The sequence below is a fragment of the Phlebotomus papatasi genome, chromosome 5, assembly GCF_024763615.1.
Source record: "Phlebotomus papatasi isolate M1 chromosome 5, Ppap_2.1, whole genome shotgun sequence".
Taxonomy (NCBI): domain Eukaryota; kingdom Metazoa; phylum Arthropoda; class Insecta; order Diptera; family Psychodidae; genus Phlebotomus; species Phlebotomus papatasi.
Genome location: NC_077226.1, coordinates 1,950,871 through 1,974,630, shown reverse-complemented (window position 1 = coordinate 1,974,630; position 23,760 = coordinate 1,950,871). Strand labels below are relative to the sequence as shown.

The following is a 23,760-nucleotide window of genomic DNA, read 5'->3' as shown; positions in this document are numbered from 1 at the left end:
ATAATATATTTATTTATTTTATACACAATTTAGTGTTTTTTTTTTCATCTCATGTATACTTTTGTAGTAACTTCATCATAATTTGCTTTTTTTTCTTGCATTCATTTCGTGGTTTTCTTGTTCACTATTATCTTCTTCTTCTTCTTCGCAATAATCCTCCAATCCTATACGCTTTTTTTCTTCTTTTTTTTCTTTTTTAATATTTTTCATCATCAGTTTTACACACGTAACATTATTAAGTATTTTTTTCATCATTTCTTTTATCCATTTTTCATCATTTTTTTTGCTTCACTTTTTTTTTTCTTCTTTTTTAAATTACTTTTATTACGTTTACAACTTATATCTTATGGCCTAGAATCACTTAATATTTAGGGTTTCTTTTTTTTTACTTCTTCTTCTTCTTGCTCACCTTGTCATCTTCATTCCTATTCAGTAAAATCTTATGCCTATACTTTTAGTGATTAATTATTTTATTCCTTTTTTTTCCTAATGCTGTATGTTGTTTTTCTTCTTCTTCTTCTTCTTCACTTTCTATGAGTGTGTGTGTGTGTGTTTAATGTCTATTCATTCCGATTCTTCTTAACTCCTATTTACAAAAAATAATAATAATAATAATAATTTGAAATAGAAAATTGAAAAAGAAAAATTGAGAAAAAAAAGAAATACTCCCTATTGCCCCCATTTTGTTTCACAAAATTCTTTCACTCGCAATTGGTTTAATGTTTTTTTTTGTTGCTTTTTTTCTAATTGAATTTCTTGTGTTTCCTCGAGAGACTTTTTTCTTTGACAAAAGTAAAAAGGGTTGAAAGAAAGATTCAAGAATTGAACTCAGAAGTGTTTGACATTGCAAATGGACGATTAACAGAATTCATTTTTAAAAATTTCGTCTTAGACGTGTAAGAGGGAGCTCATGGAGCATGGTGTCAGTAATTAAGTCCACACCAGGTGCCTTTCCAGGAGCCAATTTAACTCTTTTGCGTCATTAGAGTCATATATGATCCGGGGAAAAACATTTTTTTACTATTTACATTAATTGAAATCTATCGGTTTGTGTACGACATCATAATAGAAGGATGTAAGATTCTTGGCTAATTTCCTCAAGACTCCAGATATTCAGGAAAAGAAAAGGGACAGATAATCCTAACCGGCTTATATAGGTGAGATTCTTAATGTGAGCTAACTCGGAATGCATGCAAATTCGATTTAGAGCTGAAGTTGGGGGACGCCATTCAGTTATCTTTTGAATCAAATTCGTGAAATTATACAAATTTTGTATTTAAACAAAAATATCAAGGATTTGGATGAACTGACAGAAAAGTGTTATATGGGTGAAATGTAGACCACAATGTTCTCTATAATTTTCCCATAGAACGTGATCTCATCGATTACTCAGAAGCCAAGATAAGCGAGGTTTTTTGTTTCTTAACTCGTTTTTTCGACCAGAGCGCCCTAAGTGTTCATTTGATGAACTTCAACTATATCAAAGAATTGTTGTATTTTGTGAGACTTTCTATTTAAAACCCTACAGTATACTCTCACTCAATCGGCTCTTTTTCAATCGGGCGACAAATGTTTTTAACAATTTTCACGTTTAATTATGAAGCTAGGGTAAATTAAGCTAATTCAAAACCTGCTCCAATTGGAATTTTTTTGCTACTCCAAATGGAAACTTATTTTTTCCATAATAAATTACTCTAATTATATTTTTATTCATATATTTTCTGTGCTATATTTTTATTATTTAGTTCCTTGTGGTTCAAATGAAGCGTAAATCCATTCATATAAATAAGTTTTAAGATTTAAAAGTCTCATTTCAATTGACAGTGTAACTTTTCACCGTCGAAAAAAATCATCGATCGACCATTTTTTCTTATGAAAAAGGCAAGTAAGCTGATTGTTGTTTATTAATTTTTTGACGTTTATGCACTATATCTGGCAAATTTTAGTGAAATTAAGTCTTAAATTTTATTGTTAACCGTAAGTGAAGTGCTCAATTAAAATAATTACATATTTTCTGAAGAAAAAGTGCATTTGTGAAATGTGCGCAAGTGCTTCAATGGGAAACACCGAAAATATGGGTTTATTGGAGCGATCTCCTTATTGTTTCAGATGGGAAAGGAAAATAAGACCAGGAAAAAGAACAAAACCTACACTTAAGAGCAACTCAACAAAGCTTTGGAAGCCTTTCGTCGTGGAAAATCACTAAAAGAGGTGTCTGTTTTGTTTCACGTTCCGAAATCAACACTTTATAATAAGCTTACTAGAAGATATCCGGAGGAATGCAGTGTGGGAAGGCGCCCCACTTTACCAAAGGTCATGGAAGACGAGCTTGTTGAATGGATTTTGGAATGCGCTGACAAATGGCATCCCATAACTAAGGATTAAGTCCTTGACACTGTACAGCTCATGTGTAAGAAGTTCGAGATCACCAATGAGTTTGTAGATGGAAGGCCAGGATATGCTTGGTTCAGGAAGTTTTTGAAGAGACATCCAGAATTAAGCCGTCGTAAACCAGAATCATATACCACCCAAAGAGCCTGTGTTACCTCTGAGAACATCACTGACTGGTTTGAGAAAACCCGTGAATACTTAGAATCGAAAGATCTTCTGGAATTCCCTCCTGATCGCATCTTTAATCTAAACGAAACTGGTGTTATGCTTTCTCCCAAAGGCGAAAAGGTGGTCCATTCTCCACTGAGCTTTAGCTCAGTGGAGAATGGAAAATGATGGAGACAGATTGAAACCAAGAAATCTTGCAAGGGTATTATCGGTATTATCAAATGCATTGCCACTCTTAAATCTCGAAAATATAGCAAAAAGTGGATTTAGAGGATGCGGCTTGTTATCATTTGATCGTAACGGTATTGACAATGCAAAGTTCTTAAACGGTTCAAAAGATGATCAAAAAGTAAAAGAGCAAAAAGGCGAGAATGAGGATACTAAAAATTTCATCTAAAAGAAATGATTAAATAAACTATTTTCTTAATCACTTAGTGTTTGTCTCCAATTGGAAAATTTCCCTTGTCTCCATTTGGATTAAATTGTTTCCAATAGAAGCATTTTGCACTTGTGTATTTTTCTTGTATTAAAGTAGTTTTCAAACTCAATTTAAAGAATTTGCACTAAATAATAACATGCTAGAAGAGTCAAGGAGCAAATTTATGTAATTCTCTTCAGAAAAAATATGAACTTAATGTGTTGAATCTTCTGTCAAAGTTAAAGCGTCTGGAAATGGTTTTGAATTAGGACAGTTACCCTAATTCGCTCAAATTCGCTATAGTTCTTCCTATTTTATCGTGATTCTTCATAATTGAGCGGTTTTTGTAGAATTTACAAAGGCTTTGACGCTCAATTCTATCGCTAAACCGGATGACATTTTGCCCCATATTCCCGATTGAGAGAGAGTCTACTGTATTTTAAGTGTCTTGGTGGAATAGAGGCAGTCAAATTGGCATCTGAGTGGTTTCAAAGCCTTATTATGGGAAAAATCAATTTTTTCACACTTAAACGGCAAAATCGAACAGATCGCATTATCTGATCGAAAAATGATGTATGGACGAAATGTAGACATGAATGCTCTCTACAATTATGTCAAAGTAATGATCAAAATCGGTTAAACACGTGCCGAGATAATTGAGGTTATGTGATATTGAAATTGGTTTTTCGACTGTGGCACCCCTGGTGTTGGTTCCACGAAGTTCAAATGTTCTAGAAAGTCTTTCCACCAGATTTTGTCGAACTAAGGGAGGGCCTTCCTCCTGGTGGTGATCTAAACTGGACGACGTGGAAGTCTCTCAACCGTTTGAGGAGCGGCGTAGCGCGTTCGAGAGACAACAGGCAGCGATGGGGTTTCTCCAATTGTGACGTCCTTTGTGACTGTGGCGTGATGCAAACCACCCTCAATTTGTTTGTTTGTCCGTTGTTCCCTGCCCCATTGTGGAGCAGAAAATTTATACGAGAAATACTCAAAATACATCGAAGTGGCAATTAAAGAATCACATCTACCATAAGCAGTCTAGTTTCATCACTGTACAAATGAGAAAGAAGTTATCACACCTATTGTAATCCTTGTTTTTTTCTCTAACGTCTCGAATCTGTCTTACATTACTTTTTTTTTTTGAAAATCAGTGATTTTTCCGCTTGAAAACAAAGGAAATTGTATGAAAAATTCTCAAAACGCACCGCATGGTCAATAAAAGAATCACACCTACCATAGACAGATTCAGGCTTAATGTTTAATTTGACAGAAGTGAAATAAAATCATCTGATGAAGTCTCATTTTGATGGGGAAATGCGTGTTTTCCTTCGAGATTTTAGTGAAAATTGTTTAATATCCCAATTTTCTTGTGAATTTATTCAGTGGACTTTCTGATGAGTCAAATATAGCGAGCAGAGTGCACAGTCTGACCCAAAACAGTGAGGAATTCTCAAATTTGGTGGCCAGTAATTTTGACAGATGTTTTTACGAAGCTGCAAAATTCAATTTTCCTGAGCTGCAAGCGTGGTAATTTTTATGAATTTTCCTCCACCCTCAAAAACGACCCTCTTTAAACAAAAAAAAAATTTCACGGTAAATATTAACCCTAATAAACCCTCTATAACTTGGAATAGTTGCTTTTTCGAAAAGATACTTGCGGTGTGCAAAAATGCATAAAATATTACACATCAGAATTACGATTTTAGGCCCATTTTTTATTTTTGCCTTTTGGATCCAGGAAAAAAGGCCTAGGCTTCCAAGTTTTTCAGGAAATGTGAGATCTGGGACTAGCTTTTAGATTATACGTCCATGGATGAAATTCATTTAATAACTTGGAAAAGAATCAACTTTTACAAAGCTGCAACATTACGAAGGTGCAAAACCTTCCCCTACTTAATTTTTTGTACAACAAAATCTACTTTTTCCAAATTTCTTTGCATTATTAGACAGATTACTTGTCATTCTTTCGATATTTTCAATATAAAATAATTCATTTAGAGAGTTTATTTTTATTAAAATGTGATTCAAGTGAAAAAAAAATGGTCTCCTGAAAAGTTGCCAAAATGCAGTTAGAACAGTTCCTGATCTAACCGAAGGAAATGTTTATTTGAAATAAAATGTAATTTAACTAAAAAAAAACAGTGTTCTATTGTTTAAATGTGTGAAATCTGCTCTCTCTTGGAGTTCGCACAATTAAAAAAAATGTTAAAAAAATGATTTTGAGAATTTATTGTTAACACAGAAGTAACACTTTGGTGTTAACAGAATGTTAACAGTGGCAGTAAAAAAAATCTGGTTTTTAGTTCCACAAAAACAAAAAGTCAGATGTTTTTTTGTTAGGAGACCAACCAGAATTGTTAACAGAATTGTTAACCGTTTGCCAACTGTTAACACTTGGTCAGCCGGGAAATGCACTTTGACCGAGGTTTAACACAAAAATTCACGAAATTTCCCATTTATATCCGTTTTTTTATGCTATGTCAAACCGATTTTGATAGCTGAGAAAGTCCCTTAATTAATTATTCTACACAGCTGTCTCCGATATCCTGCTGACAGCTGTCAAACACTGACAGCAGAGTGAATTAAAATATTATTTTCCCTTGATCGAAGCCTTTGATACTGTAATTGTGGTACAAAATGAAAAATAAAGCGTACCACAAAGAAAATTCTCTTGTTTTTCCACAGAAAATAATTTCACACAGCGCAAAATAGAAAAAAAAAAAAAACCGTTGACCAGATTCAAAAAACCCAAATGTCATTTTGTCTTTCGTTAGCCGGATATTGGACAGAGTTTTTTTTGTAACACAAAATTGCTTTCCTTGGAAGAAATGCTTAGGTCATCTCTGTTTTGACATTAATTTCTCTGACAACTGTCAGATTTAAGTGTCAAACACTGCAAAAAATGTCAAATTCCACTGTTCAATTTTTGATTTTCCTTCTTATAACAAAAGATTAGTTGGAAATTGTTCTAATTTTTCAAATTTTAGGCTTTTTTCTTCGTTTCTTTCTATTTTTTTTTTAAATTTATTTTTCAAATACCTTCTTGGGGCATGAGAAAATGAACGATTTATGTTATGTATTTCGTTTCAATTGAAAAAAAAAAATTAGAAAAACAATTTTTTTTAAAAAAAAAGAACTTTCTTATCCATTTATCTATCCAACTATAATTGTCATTTATACGTCACACAAGAAAATGTTAGTTATTTTGTTTCTTTTTCTTTAAGGGAATTCCTGTAAAAAAAAAAATAATAATAATAATATAGACCCCAAAGAGTAAAAAAAAACAAAATGACACAATAGTTTGTGATGTGGGTAGTTTTTTTTGTCTTTTTTTTCTTTTTAATTCTTAATATTTCAAACTAACCTAAGGTTCTGTGTTGTGAAATGATATTACGTCGCATTTCTAACCTCTAAATATTGTTTTGTTCATATTTTTTTTTTCTTCTTCACTTGTGTTGTTTCTTTTCATTTTTTTTGTGAGTTTTTCTTCTCTAAAATACATAGAAAATAGTTTGTTTTTTTTTGTTTGTTGTTAAATTAAATAATTATTTTAAAAAAAAAATATAGAAAAAAAAACAAAAAAGAAATAAGAAAATGCTGCCATTATCAGACTTTTGGGATTGTTTTCACAGAGGGATCATTATTTTTTTTTTAATTTAAATAAATGTTGAGGAAAGGACTAAAAGGATCCTGTTTTTTTTTTGTTGAAGAGAGCTACAGTGATAAATATATTATGTTGATAGAGAATGTACGAATTATAGTTGTTTTTTTGCAAATGTCCATCTGTCAACTTTGTTTTGTCTCGTGTGACAGTCGATGTCAGACTCACATTTTGCTCATTCTAATGCCATATTTTGCATTCACCATTTTGAGTTTGATGGCGTGAGTTTCTCGATTATTTTACTTTTTTTTACTTTTACTTTTTTGTTTTTTAAATTTGGGCTCACCGTTGACAGATTGTAAGTCCCAATGTGACACAAATACTTAAAATACAACTAAGACTAGTGCTGGGATGTTTCCAAAAGCCACCACGAGTAGCGCTACTGTAAGTCAACTCTTCGTTCTTCACAACTTCATTCGGGTGCTTATCGTACTCATCTGTCAAAGAGAAGAAAAAAAAGAAAAATAATGTAGAAAAAGAATTAGATAATGTTCAAATGGACTGCAATCATCTAATAGTTTATATAGATTATTGGATATGATCAAAAGTAGAGTGGTAGTAGTAGCTCAGGTCAGGGGGGTCGGAGGGGGTGAAATTTAGTATCGATCGAAAGCTCTTAGGCCCAGCTATAACATACTAAAATTTGAGATCGATCGATGTCATAGGGGCTGAGTTATCGAAAAAACAAAATTTTTGGGGTGTTCCAAAATGGCGGAAGGGGTGGGGGGGGGGTGGGGGGATTTGACATCATCAACTTCTAGCGGCCTAATGATTTTTAACCTTTGCCGAAAACCGCTTGTCGATATCCCTTTCCGTTCTCTCTCCAAAAGTCGAAATGTAACGGACGGGACGGGACGGGACGTCCACGAAAATCGATTTTTGGCGCACATGATTTTCGTGATCTATTAGTGTCAAAACGTGTACATCCAAAATTTGGGCCCGATCTGACGAGGTCGGATTTCACCTGTGAGACAACAAAAGCTGAGATTGTAAAGAATCTCAGCTAAAAAACTAGTCTGTGTCTAATTTTTTAACATAATATAAATACTCATTATTAAGGTTTTGTTATGTGTTACTTTAAACAGAACATTTTTAAAAGTATTTGACGTTAATTCGAACAAGACAGAGTAAATATAATAAAAAATAAATTAGGAATTCCCTACCAATCAATGGTCAAAAGTTTTAGACTGAAAACCTCACGATTTTAGACTTCATAGTTCTAAAAATATCTAAAATTCTACCAAGAATATTAATCCATTCAGTCAATGTACCAGAAATACTTCAGATAGAATGTTCGTATTTTGGGATTAGTTTCCTATAGATTAATAGATGAATATTTTGAAAAGAAAAAAAAATTATTCATTATGGGGGCAGGGGGAGCCGCCCTCAAACACGCGTCTTAACGGTCACTGAATTTAAATTCTGTACATTAATTAATTACAAACTCTATTGATTTAGATAGAGTAACTATCCAAGAAAACAAATTGGCTACCAGAATTCAAATCAGTAAAGAGGATGAAGGCCAATTTTAACAAATTCGACGGGATGTCGAATTTTCCGTCCGCCATTTTGAGCAAAAATTTTGCATGGCCTTCCGCGAAGCGAGAAAAGAACAACAAAATGTATTTCCATCTCTGTCAGGCTATTTTTCCAAGTAATTGAAGAACTAAAGTAACTAAAAATCCATTCCCGACAGCAATTCGAGTATCCGTTGCCCAGGAATAAATCATCAAAAATCACTCAATTTGCGTATGATCCCTATAAAAATTCTGACCTTACATGTAAGCACTATGTAGAGCATTCATTACAAGTGATGTGTTTTAAAGGAACTTGTAGAGGTAAAATGTAAACATTACTTACATCATTCATGTAAGTAATTACTTTAGAGTAGTATGTAAGGTTTTTATAGGGAATACATGTAGTGACTTCATAGAAGTCATTACATGTAAGCAGCATGTATTCCATACAAGTAATCATTTTGTAGCCAAAAAGTAGAAATGACTTCAATTTACGATTACATAGACCATACATGGACATTAAGTAGGGCATTCATACGAAGTGACTTCAAGAAGTCTAAACAAAATGAATAAGCGAAGGGTATACCTACATCTTGTAGACTATATTGTACTACTATATTTCTTGTAATGTGCAATTATGCTGTACTTGTATTGCTTTTGAATGCAATAAATAAAAAATACATTTGCTATAAACAATGTTTACATACCAGTTAATGTTCAATATAATATTCGTATGAACTAAAAACTGGAAAAAGGCCTAAGTAACAAATTCACATAAAATATGTATATCAAATTTAAAGACTATTACATTGTAAATCCATTTCGATGGCTGAGAAATGACCAATTTTACAAAAGTTAAATTTGAAATGAAGACTCTCTCTCAATTGGCCATTTCGGGCAAAATGTTATACAAATTATCGAGAATTCAATAATTTTTTGTTCACATCTAGAGCAAATTTACATACTCAAAAGGCTCATAATTATTAAAAATCTTACAAAAAAACACTCAATATAGAATCGATAAAACGGATAAAGCATCTTTGGATAGACTAAACACTAGATATCTTTTTGTAAGAAATATATTATGTAGTATGCGTGGAATAAGAAATGCGTAAATGAAGGCAATTTGTATCGACTTTCTGAAACAACTTCATTTGTATATCATAGTTTTGTTTTACCTGTATTGACTATATAAGGTATAATAGGAAGTCGCTTTGTATTTTCTATACTAATACAATACTGGTAAGGAGTTATGACATATCTTTTTGGAAGGTGTACTATGTAGAGAATAAGTATTGCATACAGGAAGGTAATATGTAAGGACTATCTGAAACAACTTCATCTGTATGCCATAGTATAGTGTTTCTTGTATTGACTACGTAAGGTATAAACCTAAGCCATTTTACATGTTCTATACACAGACGTCACCATATTGTAGAACAATAGTATGATACTTGAAAAGTATTTTCATTGTATGAATGTATTTTTAATCAATTTTTGAACTGTTAAAGTAAAAACAATACTATAGCTTTTCTTAGGAAAAAAGTTGTTACTTAGCTTTCTTTTAAAGACTCTGTCGAACCTGCAGAACGTGCAACCATAACTATATTCATGCAAGTTTACTGCTTTAACGATTGATCCCTTGGCAGATCTGTTAAAGTAGTGTGAAATGGTTTTCATAAGCTTATTGCTTTGTATGACATATGTAAAGAAATAGAAAGGGTATCAAGAAATGGAATTTGGAAATCGTAAAATCATTAAAAACTGCTTACGTATGCCATACATTTCACTCATGAGACGCACCTTATGAGGAAACTTTGCGAAGTAGATCTCATATGGGAATTGGCTCAGTGGTTAAGGCAGTGGACTCGTATACGGAATATAGCAGGTTCGAATCTCATCAGCGGCAAGGTAAGGAAGAGTTTTTCTCCAACTAGAAATGTGTTAGATTGGTAGTTAGAGTTCTGTACAATAATAGTAGAGAGGTGGGAGGTGGTTGGTGGGTGGTATTACCACTAAAAAAAGGACGAGAGTTGTCTTTTTATTTTTGTAATATTGACTTACACATTACAAGTATAGAATACATAAAACTTACAAGAATACCTTACGTAAGACTATCATGAGCTACACGTGAGCCTTACTTTATAACAAAGTAAGGGTTAATTATGACCTATGTAAGCCATAATATGTAGGGCCTATGTAAGGCATACTCATATGCCTTAATTAACTGAGATATAACTATACATTACATGTGTTCTATACATATGCCCTAGTGGTAAGGCATAAGTAAGGGGGACCATACTTATGCCATACCGGTATCCAATAGGTATATCTTACGTGAAGTCCTGACGGCTAGGAGTAAAATTAAGGGGTTTTGTTCGAAAAATTCCCTTTAATTATGGACTTCGTATTGTATACTAGTAATGCCTACAACCTCCTTACCAGTAGTGCTTACGACAGCTCAGAATTTTTATAGGGATGTATAATACCATGGTAAGGAATGGGTTAACAGTATTTTTTTTTAATCTTTCTGTTTAAATCATCGTCTATAAAAAATTAATATTTTGAAGAATGTAGATGAGGCATTTTGTATATAAACCATGATATATTTTGTCTCAAAAGATGCGAAAGGCCAGTTTATCATAAAAGTTCCATGTTTCAATAAAAAAAAACTTCGTTTTTTTGGTAAAAATGTTATTTTTGAAGACAAAAAAGTTCATAATAAAAAATATATTGTCGAATTAAAGCTCAAAAATATAAGAACCATTTATAATAATACTGAGAAAAAAAGAGGGTTCTATTAACTTTTTCTCCTCGTAACTTTAACGCTTTTTGGGTGTAAAAATGTATCAAGATTTTTTAATGTTAATTTTACACCTTTTTAAGGGTAAAATTAACATGAAAAGGTGTTAATTTAACTCATAATACACCTAAAAAGGGTAATATTTACACCGATTTCGGATCAATAATACAGGGTAAAATTGACATTTCCGGAATGTCATTTTAACTTTTTCGGATTTCTTTCAGTGTATTGCAGATTCTGATTTACACTACTTTAGTCGTTTGTGTTAAAAATAATATTTCAGAACTTGAATCATAAATATTATATAATAGGGGAGACTGGGGCAAAAAGTCACAAATCGAAAATTTCAAAAATTCAATATCTTCCAAGATAAATAAGATAGCGGCTTTAAATTTTTTCCATAGATAGCCTCAATAGGTCTTCTTCAATGTCGTAAATTTGGTAGAATTTGAACAAGGAATTTAAAAAAAAAAACAAAAAATATCGAAATTTTTAGCCCAATTTTTGAAATATTTTCCGTGCAGAAGATATCAATTATTAGCTATTTATATTAAATTTTATGAACTGGGTGAATATTTCCCAAATTATCTGGATATTCTTTGAATACGAATCCGCTATCTATTTTAGATTTTTACAAAGATTCTTTTCTCCAGAAATCCTTTTATTAAAAATGACCACTTGGGGTAAAAAGTAACAAAAACCGAAACAATTTCTGATGTTCCACGGTGAAAAGAAACGTCAATGCTATGTGTCGCCGGTTATCGTTTGCATTGGTCAAACGATTTGCAGTCTTATGTGTGTTTTTTGTAAAATAGCTTAAAATGCGCTTTTCTCGCTCAGATAGAGAAAACGGTGTTTTGCAAAGGTGTAGAAGAATAAATTTCCTATGAAAATATATAATCTAGGTATTTTACTTAAATTTACGGAATCCCGTAATAAAGCGAATTAAAAAATGATAGTATCTTATGCCTGATACTATTTGCCCCAGCATTTTTGAGAATGATCACAAAATTACCTCTTAGAAAACGGCTCGATAAATATATTTCCTTACAAAATAGAAGAAAATGACTTTCACAGAGTTGTAGAGCGGTAAATTTCCTATAAAACTGTGCTAATTAGAAATTTTGGAGGTGCTCGGGTAGCTTATAAAAAAAATAAAATATCCGTTTTGTTACTTTTTACCCCAGTCTCCCCTAATAATTATTTATATTTTTTATATTAATTCATTATCAATTAATTTATATTAAATTTTTATATATTATTATTTTTATATTAATTCTAATACCTCCATATTTTTCATTTTTTTTTTAATTCTTAATTTTTTTTTCGGAGAGTTTTAGGATAAATTAATATCCTGTAATTTAGTTTTAGTTATTCCCGATAGTTTTCAGTAGCAAAACCATCTCAAAGAATCGACTACTTATTACATTTAATCATTGTTTTTGGTCCAAAGATCCAAAGACAATGACTTATTACACTCGAATACTTTTCAACTGAAAATCGTATTTTAAATTTAAAATTTTGTAAAGCACCCGTCAAATAATATCTGCAGATATCTTTAAGATTTCTGTAGAGAAAATCTACACCTCTACAGAATATCTGCAGATAATTCTGTAGATATTCTTACGAATTTTATTTGGGCTTGGGACAAAATTCGTCAGAATATTTCGTCAGATTTTCTGACGAATCTCTGACGAATTTCTGTAGATATTCTGCCGATTTTCTGTAGATTTTTTCTACATTCCAGACTTTCCAGACAAGATGTGTCAGAAGAGATAGAATATTTTTCATTTTTGTTTGCAAAATTCAATAGAGTTATTTTTTGTGATATCACGGTGTTTATATAAAATAAAGAATTCTGCGACGCCGTGTTACAAGTAGAGAAAAGTGAAGTGAAAACTTTAAGCAGAGTATCGACCTAAATTTCGTGTTTTTGTATCATTCCATGGGCGATTTTTAAAAAATTAGTATTTTTGCTCGCATCTTTTTACTTATTTAAAATGTTTAATCGGTAATGCTTTGTTAAGCAGAGCATACCATTTTCTTTATAACTCCTACAGTTTCTACATAAATCAACAATATTTTTGTGAAGTAATGGACACTATGCCGATTTTCTCGGCAGAAATTCTACCGAAAATCTGTAGATTTTCTGCAGAAATTCTGCCGAAAATCTACAGATTTTCTGCAGAAATTCTGCCGAAAATCTACAGATTTTCTCTGAATACACTGGAATATACCGTTAAAATTCAAAAGACCTCAGAGTAAAATCGGTAGGTAGAATAATGATTTGACGGGGAATTGACGATAATTGCGACAAAAAACCGGCATAAATTTAGTTCTCCAGGATAAGCTTTAATTGCGCTACATGCTTACCAGGACACTTTTCATACTGTAATTAAATAAAAAAATTCAAAAATCATTTCATTTTTTGAGACTTCCACTTCCGCAGTATACTTCCATCTCAGTGTACATCACTTCCGAGCTAATATCCCCCCCCCTTGGATTCCCTGGATTCTATGGATTCTATCGGAAAAATGTGTCGGTATTCCATACTTGAGTAACGTCTTGAGTATTTACGAGTGTTATGGTCCTGAAATCCCCTCAGGTCTTGTAATCAAGCTATGTTGTGCATTGAATTTTGAAGGAAATCTTTTAACACCTTTTAGTACTTGTCCTCAAGTCACGTCGGGTCTTTAGTTGTTCAGTTTTAAAAAACAAGTCTAAATTAAAAGCATGATGGGTATAGGTTGATTCGTGTCTTAAAATTTTCTTGATAGCAATACTTATATTTTTGCAAATCCCATAGAAAGTTAGACACGTCATTTTCTGAGTGCAGGTCATTCTTTCGTATTTTGAACGGACAGTTTCTTGCACTTTTCTCCCAATTGCAGTGAAGATTTAACGTATCAAAAAAAAAAAGAATATCTCGAAGGATAAAATATGAAGAATAAAACAGTATAGAGTGATGCACATACTTGTTTTCTTTGTTGGCTTGTAGGACGGCGCATGATTGCTGTTGGGATTTGAATTTGAATTAATGGGACTGTTGATGGTGGGTCGAGGTGATGTAATGGCAATTGTTGCATTACGATGTCCATCATCTGGTGACCCTCCGCGCCATGTTGGCCATGACATTGTGCTCTGGACAACATTGCTGGAATTTGAATTGATGCTGGGCAACAATGGTGGCAAATCCCTCGGACTATCGATATTTGTATTGATGGCAATACCACTACCATCCATTGTAACATACGGTATTGTTGTATTACGATCATTTTGGGCTGAACTGAAATTAGATTTTGGTCCAGTATCCCGAGCTGGACTACTTGATTGCTGTTGATTGACTTTTTTGTCACTGCAGCAAACTTTGAATACCACCTTCATGTTATTTGTTGAACATCGACCACCAATTCGACGATGTAAATCATCTTTCGATGATGTTGCTATTGAATGGACAACAGAAAAAATCAGGTTCAAATACATAGGTTCTATTGAGAAAATCTTCTAAAGTGATTACTTACAGATGAAGTAGTAGTCATTGCCAGGTAAAAATTCCAAACCACCTGGCTGTGGGGTGAAAGGGCGGAAGGTGATGGTGAAAAACATTAATTTCTGCGGTTTATCGCAGACAGCAATAATTCTTGGATTTGCATTTGTTATTCTACATGTCTCATATTCGGCCTTTGACACATTGTAGATTATGTACTTTTCTGTTTCATTGTCAAATGTTCCCGGCTCATACACTGGACAGATTATATGTACCTGATCATACTCAAATGCCAGGTTACCCTTGTTCACATCAATTATGTGATCTGTGTTGTCTATTCGGAATCTAAATGCAGCAAAGAAGAAAAAATCAACAAAGAATACAAAATAGATTAGATTAATGCAATTAATTGAAATAAGTAGGGGAAATGTGCTCTCCCTTCGAACGTTCATGCCTTCGAATAATGTGTATTTTTTTTGTTTTTTTTTTGTAAAAGATTTACATTAAATTATCAGGGAATTATCAACAATTGATGATAAGTCAACTAATATTTAATAGAAATATGTAAGTCTCTTAGGAAAACTGAAAGAAAATTCACATTATTCGAAGGCATGAACGTTCGAAGGGAGAATACTTTCCCCTACTATGCTAATTCATTGTAAAATATTGTTATGGCTACAGTAACTTTGATACCCTGGCTATCTGATAACTTGACGCAAGTGGACTTATTTTTTTAATAATTTCAAAGTACTAGAAATAGGGGAAAGTGACCATGCTTGATAATGTCCAACCTTGATAATAACTAATTTTTTCCTATGTTAATCAATAATTGTGACTCATGGCAATATATTTTAATAGCTAGTCCTAAGCCTCACATTTCCTGAAAAAATTAGGAGCGTAGCCCTTTTTTCCCAGTTTTGGGAAGCAAAAATCAAAAATAGACCCAAATCTGTAATTTCGATGGATGATATTTCATACGATTTTTCATAGTTAATATTATTTATCAAAAGAAATTTCAATTACAGGTAATTGAGGGTTGACCATGGTTAATATTTCTGGAAAAATCTTTTTCCTAAGAAAGCCTTGTTGTGTAGGTGGTGGAAAATTAATAAATCCTGCCTGTGTCCATGCTTTAAAATAAGAAAGAGCCATGCTTGATATTTCACTATCATTATGTCAGATTCTTTCGTCCTCACACTTATTGCAATCATGCGATTTCATCGAATACTAGAATCTAGAAAGAAAAAAAACTTAAAGTCAATAAACCAAAAATAATCTCACACAATTATGCCGCAGTTGAGCATTTATGGAACAAATTTGCATTATTTACACATAACAATATTTTTTCAAGATTGCAAAAACCGATTACACAATGAAAGAATCACATCTCCCATAAGCTCCTACAGCTTATAACTGATTTTTTTGTATCTTTAACATAACCTCACTTTCATATTTTGTTTTTGTTTTTTTTTTTCAAAAGAAGTAAGTTCATGAAGATTGTGAAACATTTTGTGATTCAGTTTAAAGTAAGGTGAGTTAATTATTTTATTCATTTTAGCGATAAATACAATATAAAATATATTCTATTTATTTACGCAGAAGATCCAGAAGATGGTTAAAAACAAAGTGAGAAGCGAAAAACGCAACAGTTTGGATGAGACAGTCAATGCAGACTAATCTTCAGGAAATTTCCCAAAACAGAACGAAAACTAGGGACAGGACACTTCTGCAGCCTTTGGAATCCTGATCTTCCGGAAAGTCAGCAGTGAACTTTGAGTTCAATGGTTTCCGGAAGTGGTATCTTACTCAATGAAATCTTACGAAAATCTTACTCAATGAAAACCGCTTGAGATGCTCAACTGCCCCTGAGGGTTTCTCAAAATCTGTACTGATGGTCCTGTTCATCCGATAAAGCTTTAATCCTGAGCCAAATCCCTAATTCTGCTACTGTGTAGATTGGATATCTTCAGGGAGTTGTGCATGCCTCCAAAGAAATTTTTAGAGGATATCAGGCTTCACAAGGCAACAGTGGAACTTAGGTGGTCTTCCTCTCCACGTTTCTATACTCACTTATTAACTTAAAAGTTCATAAAACATTGGAAAATAGAATTGTTTAGTAATATTATTCATCAGATGTTTTTATTTTCGTTTATGTCAATTGACATAACCTTCAACTTTCATGTTCATATTTTAGAATAATGGTTTCATTTTTGTTGTGAAAATACGTCCTAGAAAAATTGCTTAAAAGTGATTCTTTATTATCTTATCCCATGTGCAAACAAATTAATCAGGTAGATTAGAGTTCTGTCTAAATATTAATGTGTCATTTTTTGTGTCCGGTGTAATATTTACAGCGGAAAATGGGCTTATATAGGTAGGGAAAATCTCTATACAGGTAGGCATCTGGTCCAACCTTTATAAAAATCGCCACTGTATTTTCATTTTCCTTCTGAGGAAATTAGAAGGATTTCCAGGAATTACTTCAGGTGGGATTATGAACCTTATAAGTAAAACATTTTTTTGTCATAGTGGAAAAAACGCTGCGATTTATGTGGTAGTCAGAAAAAAAAAATCCAAAACTCGGACATCATTTTACAGTATCAAGCATGGTCACTTTCCCCTACTTGAGATAGAATGTTCATATTTTGGGATTTATTCCTTACAGATTAACAGATGATTTTTTTGAAAATGAAAAAAAAAAATATCAATCAAGGGGGCGCGGGGAGGCACTGTATGATAAAACATACACTGGTTCAGTTTAGTTTTTTTTTTCTTCAAATTCAGTAACCGTTGGATAACGAACGGAAAAAGCACAAACTTGTACCCAAGCGGCATTTGATATCCAAATAATGTATGTCTCAAATGTAACCAACGTATTTTCAATGTAATCGAGATATCGTCAGTTAAATCAGTATTTGTCGTAACTTCATTTTTGCGATTTTGGGATATATACATATTTGGAATCAGCGTAATTTTGTTTATTAAACACTTGTGAAAAAGAAACATTTATAGGACCAATAAAAATTATTTTAAACAAAAATTATCGTAAGTGCTCTTAATTAAGAAAAATTTATCAGAATTTGTCGTAACTTCCATTTTTGAGGAAGTTACGACAAATTTCCATACAAAATTTGCTCTAATCAGTATTTTCCGTACCCAACTGACCAAAGTTAACAACTAACACCGGTTGGTAACAAAATGTTAACAGCACTTGTAACACTTTTGGGCCAATGGAAAGTAACATTGAGTTGGTCTAAAATTGTTAACAGCGCTGGCAATTTTATTAGGTCCAGCACACGAGTAGCGCAGAAACAAATTTGGTGGCGTGACAAGGGCGACATATTCTATGACTAATTTGCAATAAAAAAAACATTTTGGTGGTTTGTGTGACAAATATATAGTTCCCAGGTGAGTTTAAATCATTCTGTATTTTATATTTTAATATCCTTAAGTAAAATTCTTCCAAATTCAAAGAAATTTCTGTCCAAATAGACAAATTTTTACACAGTTTTCTGGCCAGAGATCTACCCAAATCCCTTGGATGCCTCATTCACAGGTCCTATTAACATAGTTTGTCTACAAATTATCACTTCCGGTCAAAAATTTATGCCCAAAAATTGACAATTTTCCAGAAATTGTGACAGAGGCCGGTCTCCAAGTTTTTCACACAGTTTTCCGGCAAGAGATCGCCCTAAATCCTTGGACGCTCTCTTTAATATAATTTTCCACGAATTCAGACTTCCTGTAAGGAATTTCTACCCAAATATAGACAATTTTCCAGAAATTGTAACAGAGGCCGGCCCCTAAGCTTTTCATACATTTTTACATAGTTTTCCGGCAATAGATCGACCCAAATCCCTTGGTTGTTTCATACACAGCTCTCTTTAATATAATTTTCCACAAATTTATACTTCCGGCCAGGTAGTTATGCCCAAATAGAGTAAATTTTCCAGAAATTATGAGAGCGGTCAGCCTTGAAGCATTTCAGATATTTTTAGACGTTCTTCTAGCCAGAGATCGACCAAAATTCCTTGGATATTACATCAACAGCTCTTATTGACAAATATTATCCATGATTTTTTACTTCCGACCAGAAATATGTACTTAGAAGACCAAAATACCATTCCATTCCAATTTTGCTCCTTCCATTTTTTTAATTTATTTATTTTTTTGTTGAAAACGTCCTTATATTTATATATTTTTATTGTTATTTTTTCATCCAATATTTTTTTTAATTGAAAGAGAATAAACAATTTTCTAAAAAAAAATGATAAATTTTCAATTTGCTACTATATTTTTTTTTTTTTAAATATTTTATTTACTTAAAGATATGGCATCAAGATATGGGAAAAAACGTTTTCCGAAACGAGAACATGCAAAATTTGGAAAAGTAAATTCATTTTATTTTATTGTGAACATATGTTATAATAAATTTAACATTTTTCACAGATGCTTCAGTTTTGACGTACTCACAATTCGCCAAAGCGCGAATCCAAGAACTTACTGCTGCTCATAAAAGGCTCTATGACAAAAAATCGAAGGCGAAGTTTAAGGGATACCTGGAGTCGAATGAGGAATCGAATACCAGCTCTTCTGATTCGGAAAAATAATTTTGTTCGATACTTTTACGTTTGAAATTCGTAAAATACGTTAATAAGAAGAAAATGTGATCAGCTCATTAGATTTCGAAAAAAAATAATGTTGATAATGTGATTTGTTTCGAAAAAAAATAATGTTTGGGGATCTCATTGGCTCAGTTGGTAAGACTGCTGGGTCTTTGGCGCGAGAGATCCCTGATTCGATCGATAGTGAGATCGAATCGCGCCCGGTGCCAAACATGTAAAAATGAGAGTCTGGATGGGGACAACTCTAGTGTGGAACTCCCAGCAAGAACACACATACTGATAGGATTTATCATGAAGCACTGCCACATCAGTCATTCTTTGTGCAAGCCATCAATGCCGTATTATCAGCTCCCTAACCGGTTGAGCTCTTCAATCGCTCTGACTACTTCAGTTGCAGTCATCGAGCATCTTCTGTCCTGCTTGGAAGGCATGTTGATCAGCCCGCCCCACCACAGGACTTTGATTTGGATATCATTCAGTGTCGAAGTATATCCATCGCACACAGCGATTGATATTCAATAAGATTTAGCATCATTGTAATGCATCAAATTGTAAAAGAGGGCTCTAAGCCCTATGAATGAATAAAGATTATTATTATTATTATTATTATTATTATAATTTTGCGTTTGATATTCGACAAAAACTAATGAACTATTTTTTTTGTTATTGTTTAACTTTGAAATCACCTTTTTATGTTAAGATTTTCAACTATTAGTGAGAAAGGAATTTTTATTCAAAAAGGAAATGTGCAACATAAGAAGAAAATATGATGAAATATAAAGTAACAATAAATACTAAGGATATTGGCAAACGAAACGTATTTCTTTTTAATTTTGATAAAATCTCTTTTACAATAATAGTAACAAAAAAAGTTAACTAAATGGTAACAGTATTGTTAACAGATTGTTAACAGCGGCTGTTTATATACTGGCTTTTAGTTCCACTAGCGACCACCATGAACGCAAAAGTGTCTCATTTTGGAACAAAAAGTCAGATGAATTTGTTAGGCAACATAACAACTCTGTTAACAGAGTTGTTAACAGCTGGTTACCAACTGTTAACACCTGGTCAGATGGGTAACTTCTTTTGATGATTTGCGTGGTTTTTAATTTCGTCATATACCTCGAAGGACCATGATTTTTCTCTGTGCAAAGTTCATTTTTGACTGCTCCTTCCATTTTGATCTTAAAAGAATATACATTTTTAATATAAAAGAATAAAAGGATTAAAAGAATTTTACTTACTCCGAAAAGAGATTTTTCACTCTGACAGAACAAATTGACAGTTGCAGAGATATTGATAAATTAGTACAGAGGTGTGCAAGAACCGTTGAAACCGAATAAACGTCAGAAAAGTTTGTTTTGGTAGCGTTTTGACCATTGACGTACAGTAGACTCTCTCTCAATCGGGAATATGGGGCAAAATGTCATCCGGTTTAGCGATAGAATTGGGCGTCAAAGCCTTTGTAAATTCCACAAAAAGTGCTCAATTATAGAGAATCACGATAAAATAGGAAGAACTACAGCGAATTTGAGCGAATTACCTTCATTAATTAAACGTGAAAATTGTCAACAAAATTTTTCGCCCGATTGATAAAGAGCCGATTGAGTCAAGGGCAAACAACTGACTAAAATTTCATGTCGTAGAATCAATATTCACAAAATATTCACAACTTTATATGAGAAGAAGAAAATATTCGAATATTTCCCTAAATATTCGCAATATTCAGGAATTATTCGCGATATTCGCTGTATTCAGGGATTATTCGCGATATTCGCAATATTCATGAAAAAATGCCAATATTCGCGATATTCACGTTGGTAGATGTTCTAGACTCGCGTGTTGTTTCCCCCTTGGATTGAGTGAGTCTACTGTACATGTTTTATTTGACGTTAATTCGGTTTCAACGGTTCTTGCACACCTCTGAATTAGTTGCTAGAATTATCGACAGTAGCGACAAAAAATGCTAGTTATCATCATGATTACCTAAAATTGACACTCAACACTAGTGATACATCGCTATGCGATAGTTATCATTTCAGATTCAGTCGTTAGGATTTCTTCTGGTCAAGGGCCGACGATCAATGAAATCCCATTGATTTCAGGGCCAGGGTATCATAGGTACGTTTGTGCCTAAAGTCTAAGTAGAACTTACATGCTGTTCGTTGTGTTCCAGTGCATGTAGAATGTTTTGGCACAATTGGAGACTGTGAAGAGTAGAAGTGTTTCAAGGCAGATGAGCAGTACGATACTGATGCACGATGGTGATCTGTGACGTCCACAGATAACCAAAAGACTCATCCTGCCACCTGAATCACGTCTTTTTGGTGATCGTCCACTCCTTCTTCGTGATGCACAGTCCCTCTGTACCATTTGTCTTTTATCCTCTTCTTTGCTTGTTGTTTCTTTTGTTGTTGATAGGCCTAGGCCCTTGTCCGGAACCTCTCTAGGACGTAGGGAGGGGTTTCTTTCTTTTATTCTAGGGTTTTTTTTTAATTATTTTTAAATTTAAATTGGAGATTGTAAATATTTCTCCTAATCGTCGTTGGAAAATCTTCTCCCTATTTTCTTTTTTGTTGTTTATGTTTAGTTCCTAGGCACCTACACTACTCTTTGTGTCTCTATCTCAGCTTTTTTCACTGGAATAGGCCTTGGCACTTCCATCGAATCATTTCCGGTTTCTTTTTTGTTTTTTTTTTTGTTTTGTAGGTGCTTTAAGGATCCTTATCCCTTTATACACAATTTATCTAATCTAGGATCCACACATTATTGCATCTGGATGTTCACGATAATTTAAAAAACAAAAATACACAAAACCCCAATAATAAACACAAATAAATAAAATTAAATGTCTCTTCTAAATTTAAATAATATATTTGTATGTAAATCCGACTTTAGGATTATCTTAGGTTCTTGCTCCGTTACAAAAAAAAAAAAAAACCAGATGAACCTTTTAATATCCCCAACCCCAAAAATTAAAAAAAAATACTACACTCACTCACGCAACTTCTTTAAAAAAAAAACACGGTAAAAAGAAAAACTTTCAGCTATTTTACCTCCTTTTAGAGGTACACTAGGACCCTAAGGTAGCCTAAATGGTAGTCAAACATTTCCCCGAAATTTCTCTCCCGACGTATCACACTGGGAACAAATTCCAAAAAATCTCCACAATTTCCTTTTCCTCTTTTTCTTTTTTAAAAATTAAAAAGAAAGGAAATTTAAAGCAAATCTATTGCTTCTTGTTATTTTTTTTTGTTCGTTATTTTTTTTTTCTGTGTATTGTATTCCTTCTTGTCTCTGTCCCTTTTTTGTCGATGGGGAGAAATTATGTGCACCACACAAACACAGGCCGATAAAATGGCAATTTTTACCACATTACCAGTCACTATGCACCACAAGACGGTAGTTAATGTTACGACTGAACACTAAATAACTGAATAATTGCATTTAGAAGGTGAAAATTGAGCTGATTTAGTGAATAAATGGACTTTTTGGGGCACTTTGCAACTCAATGCGACAATTCAGCTCAATGTCGGCCATTACAGAGCGACACCAACACGATTTCAGTATCAAAATGACATGTCGATGGTGGCGACATCAAAAGTCAAACATTCAAAATACTTTAATTTGTTATTGTGACATTTGGGCGAACTAAAGGCAAATTTAATGGCGACTCTTTACCCTAAAAAATGGATTTCAGTGGAAGTTTCCTAGGAAATTCAATTGGAAATTTCCTGGGAGAAAATTCAAGAAATAATTCTATGGAAATCACCAAAAAAAATCACAATAAATTAATATAGATAGATAGATAGATAATGTTTATTTCATGTCAAAAGAATATACATTCTATAACTGACTATATAATAATATATAATAACAAATATAATAATGTAGGGGAAAGTGCGCTACTTTCGGACGATTCAAGCTTCGGATAATTCAATTTTTTCTCTATGTTCCTTATGGATTTCACCCATAGCTCTTTTCTGAAAATTTGAGCCATTGGACTAGCTATTGCAATATAATATTATAATGTGCCAAACTCAATTATAATACATTTAAAAAAATGATTTGTGCGAAGCATAAATCGTCTGAAAGTAGCGCGCTTTCCCCTATTTGTTTTTGTTAAAAAAAAATAATCAATTTTAATTCATTTACAGTGCTGTCTCTCTATATGCACAGCTTTTGAGACGGTTGCATTCAAAAACAATTTGTTTCATTTGTTTACATTTTGAGAAAATATTGTATAATAAATAAAGAAAATTATTTTCATGGTAACTAATTTTTCTTGTTTTTAATTTTCTTAATTTTATTTTTTCTGTCTAATAGTATATATAAAATAACACGGGAAATTCTAGAACAATAAAAAATATAATAATTTATTAAAAGAAAGAAAAAAACCGTTGGGAATTTCAAAAAAAGTTTTGCATATTCAGAGAGAGAATTGTCAAAAAAAGTACCTAAACTCTGCATATGGAGAGACACCACTGTAATTTAATACAGTAGAGCCTCTTAAATTCGAACGCTCGGGGGGTATTCTTTCCGTACAGAAGTAGATCTTGAAAAATTCGAAAATCTATTTGAAGATCCAAAAAAGAGACTTTCTTACTTCTTAATACTTTCGCAAGGTGGCGGAAGTTACATCCTGTTCGAATTTCGAAGTGCTCAAGTGTCAAAATGTGACGGTCTTCAC

The 23,760-nt window shown here is 32.8% G+C and overlaps 1 protein-coding gene across 7 annotated transcripts; it reads right to left on the bottom strand.

Moving 5' to 3' along the window:
• Positions 1 to 22,638, bottom strand: LOC129808773 (uncharacterized). Of its 7 annotated transcripts, none has more exons than XR_008752456.1 (6): positions 22,127 to 22,638; positions 21,226 to 21,982; positions 14,480 to 14,790; positions 13,934 to 14,401; positions 6,342 to 7,075; positions 1 to 6,208 (listed from the first exon to the last, which is right to left on the bottom strand). XR_008752456.1 is itself a non-coding variant. In XM_055858622.1 (5 exons), exons 2-5 carry the CDS (start codon positions 21,441 to 21,443, stop codon positions 6,921 to 6,923), a joined length of 1,152 nt encoding a protein of 383 aa, XP_055714597.1. In that variant the 5' UTR covers positions 21,444 to 21,845; positions 22,021 to 22,638; the 3' UTR covers positions 1 to 6,920. The 7 variants fall into 7 exon arrangements, 5 of the variants coding, with proteins under 5 accessions (XP_055714597.1, XP_055714596.1, XP_055714595.1 ...); XR_008752457.1 differs by having other exon boundaries at positions 1 to 586; XM_055858622.1 differs by having other exon boundaries at positions 1 to 7,075; positions 21,226 to 21,845; positions 22,021 to 22,638.
• Between the last annotated feature and the right edge of the window lie 1,122 nt (positions 22,639 to 23,760).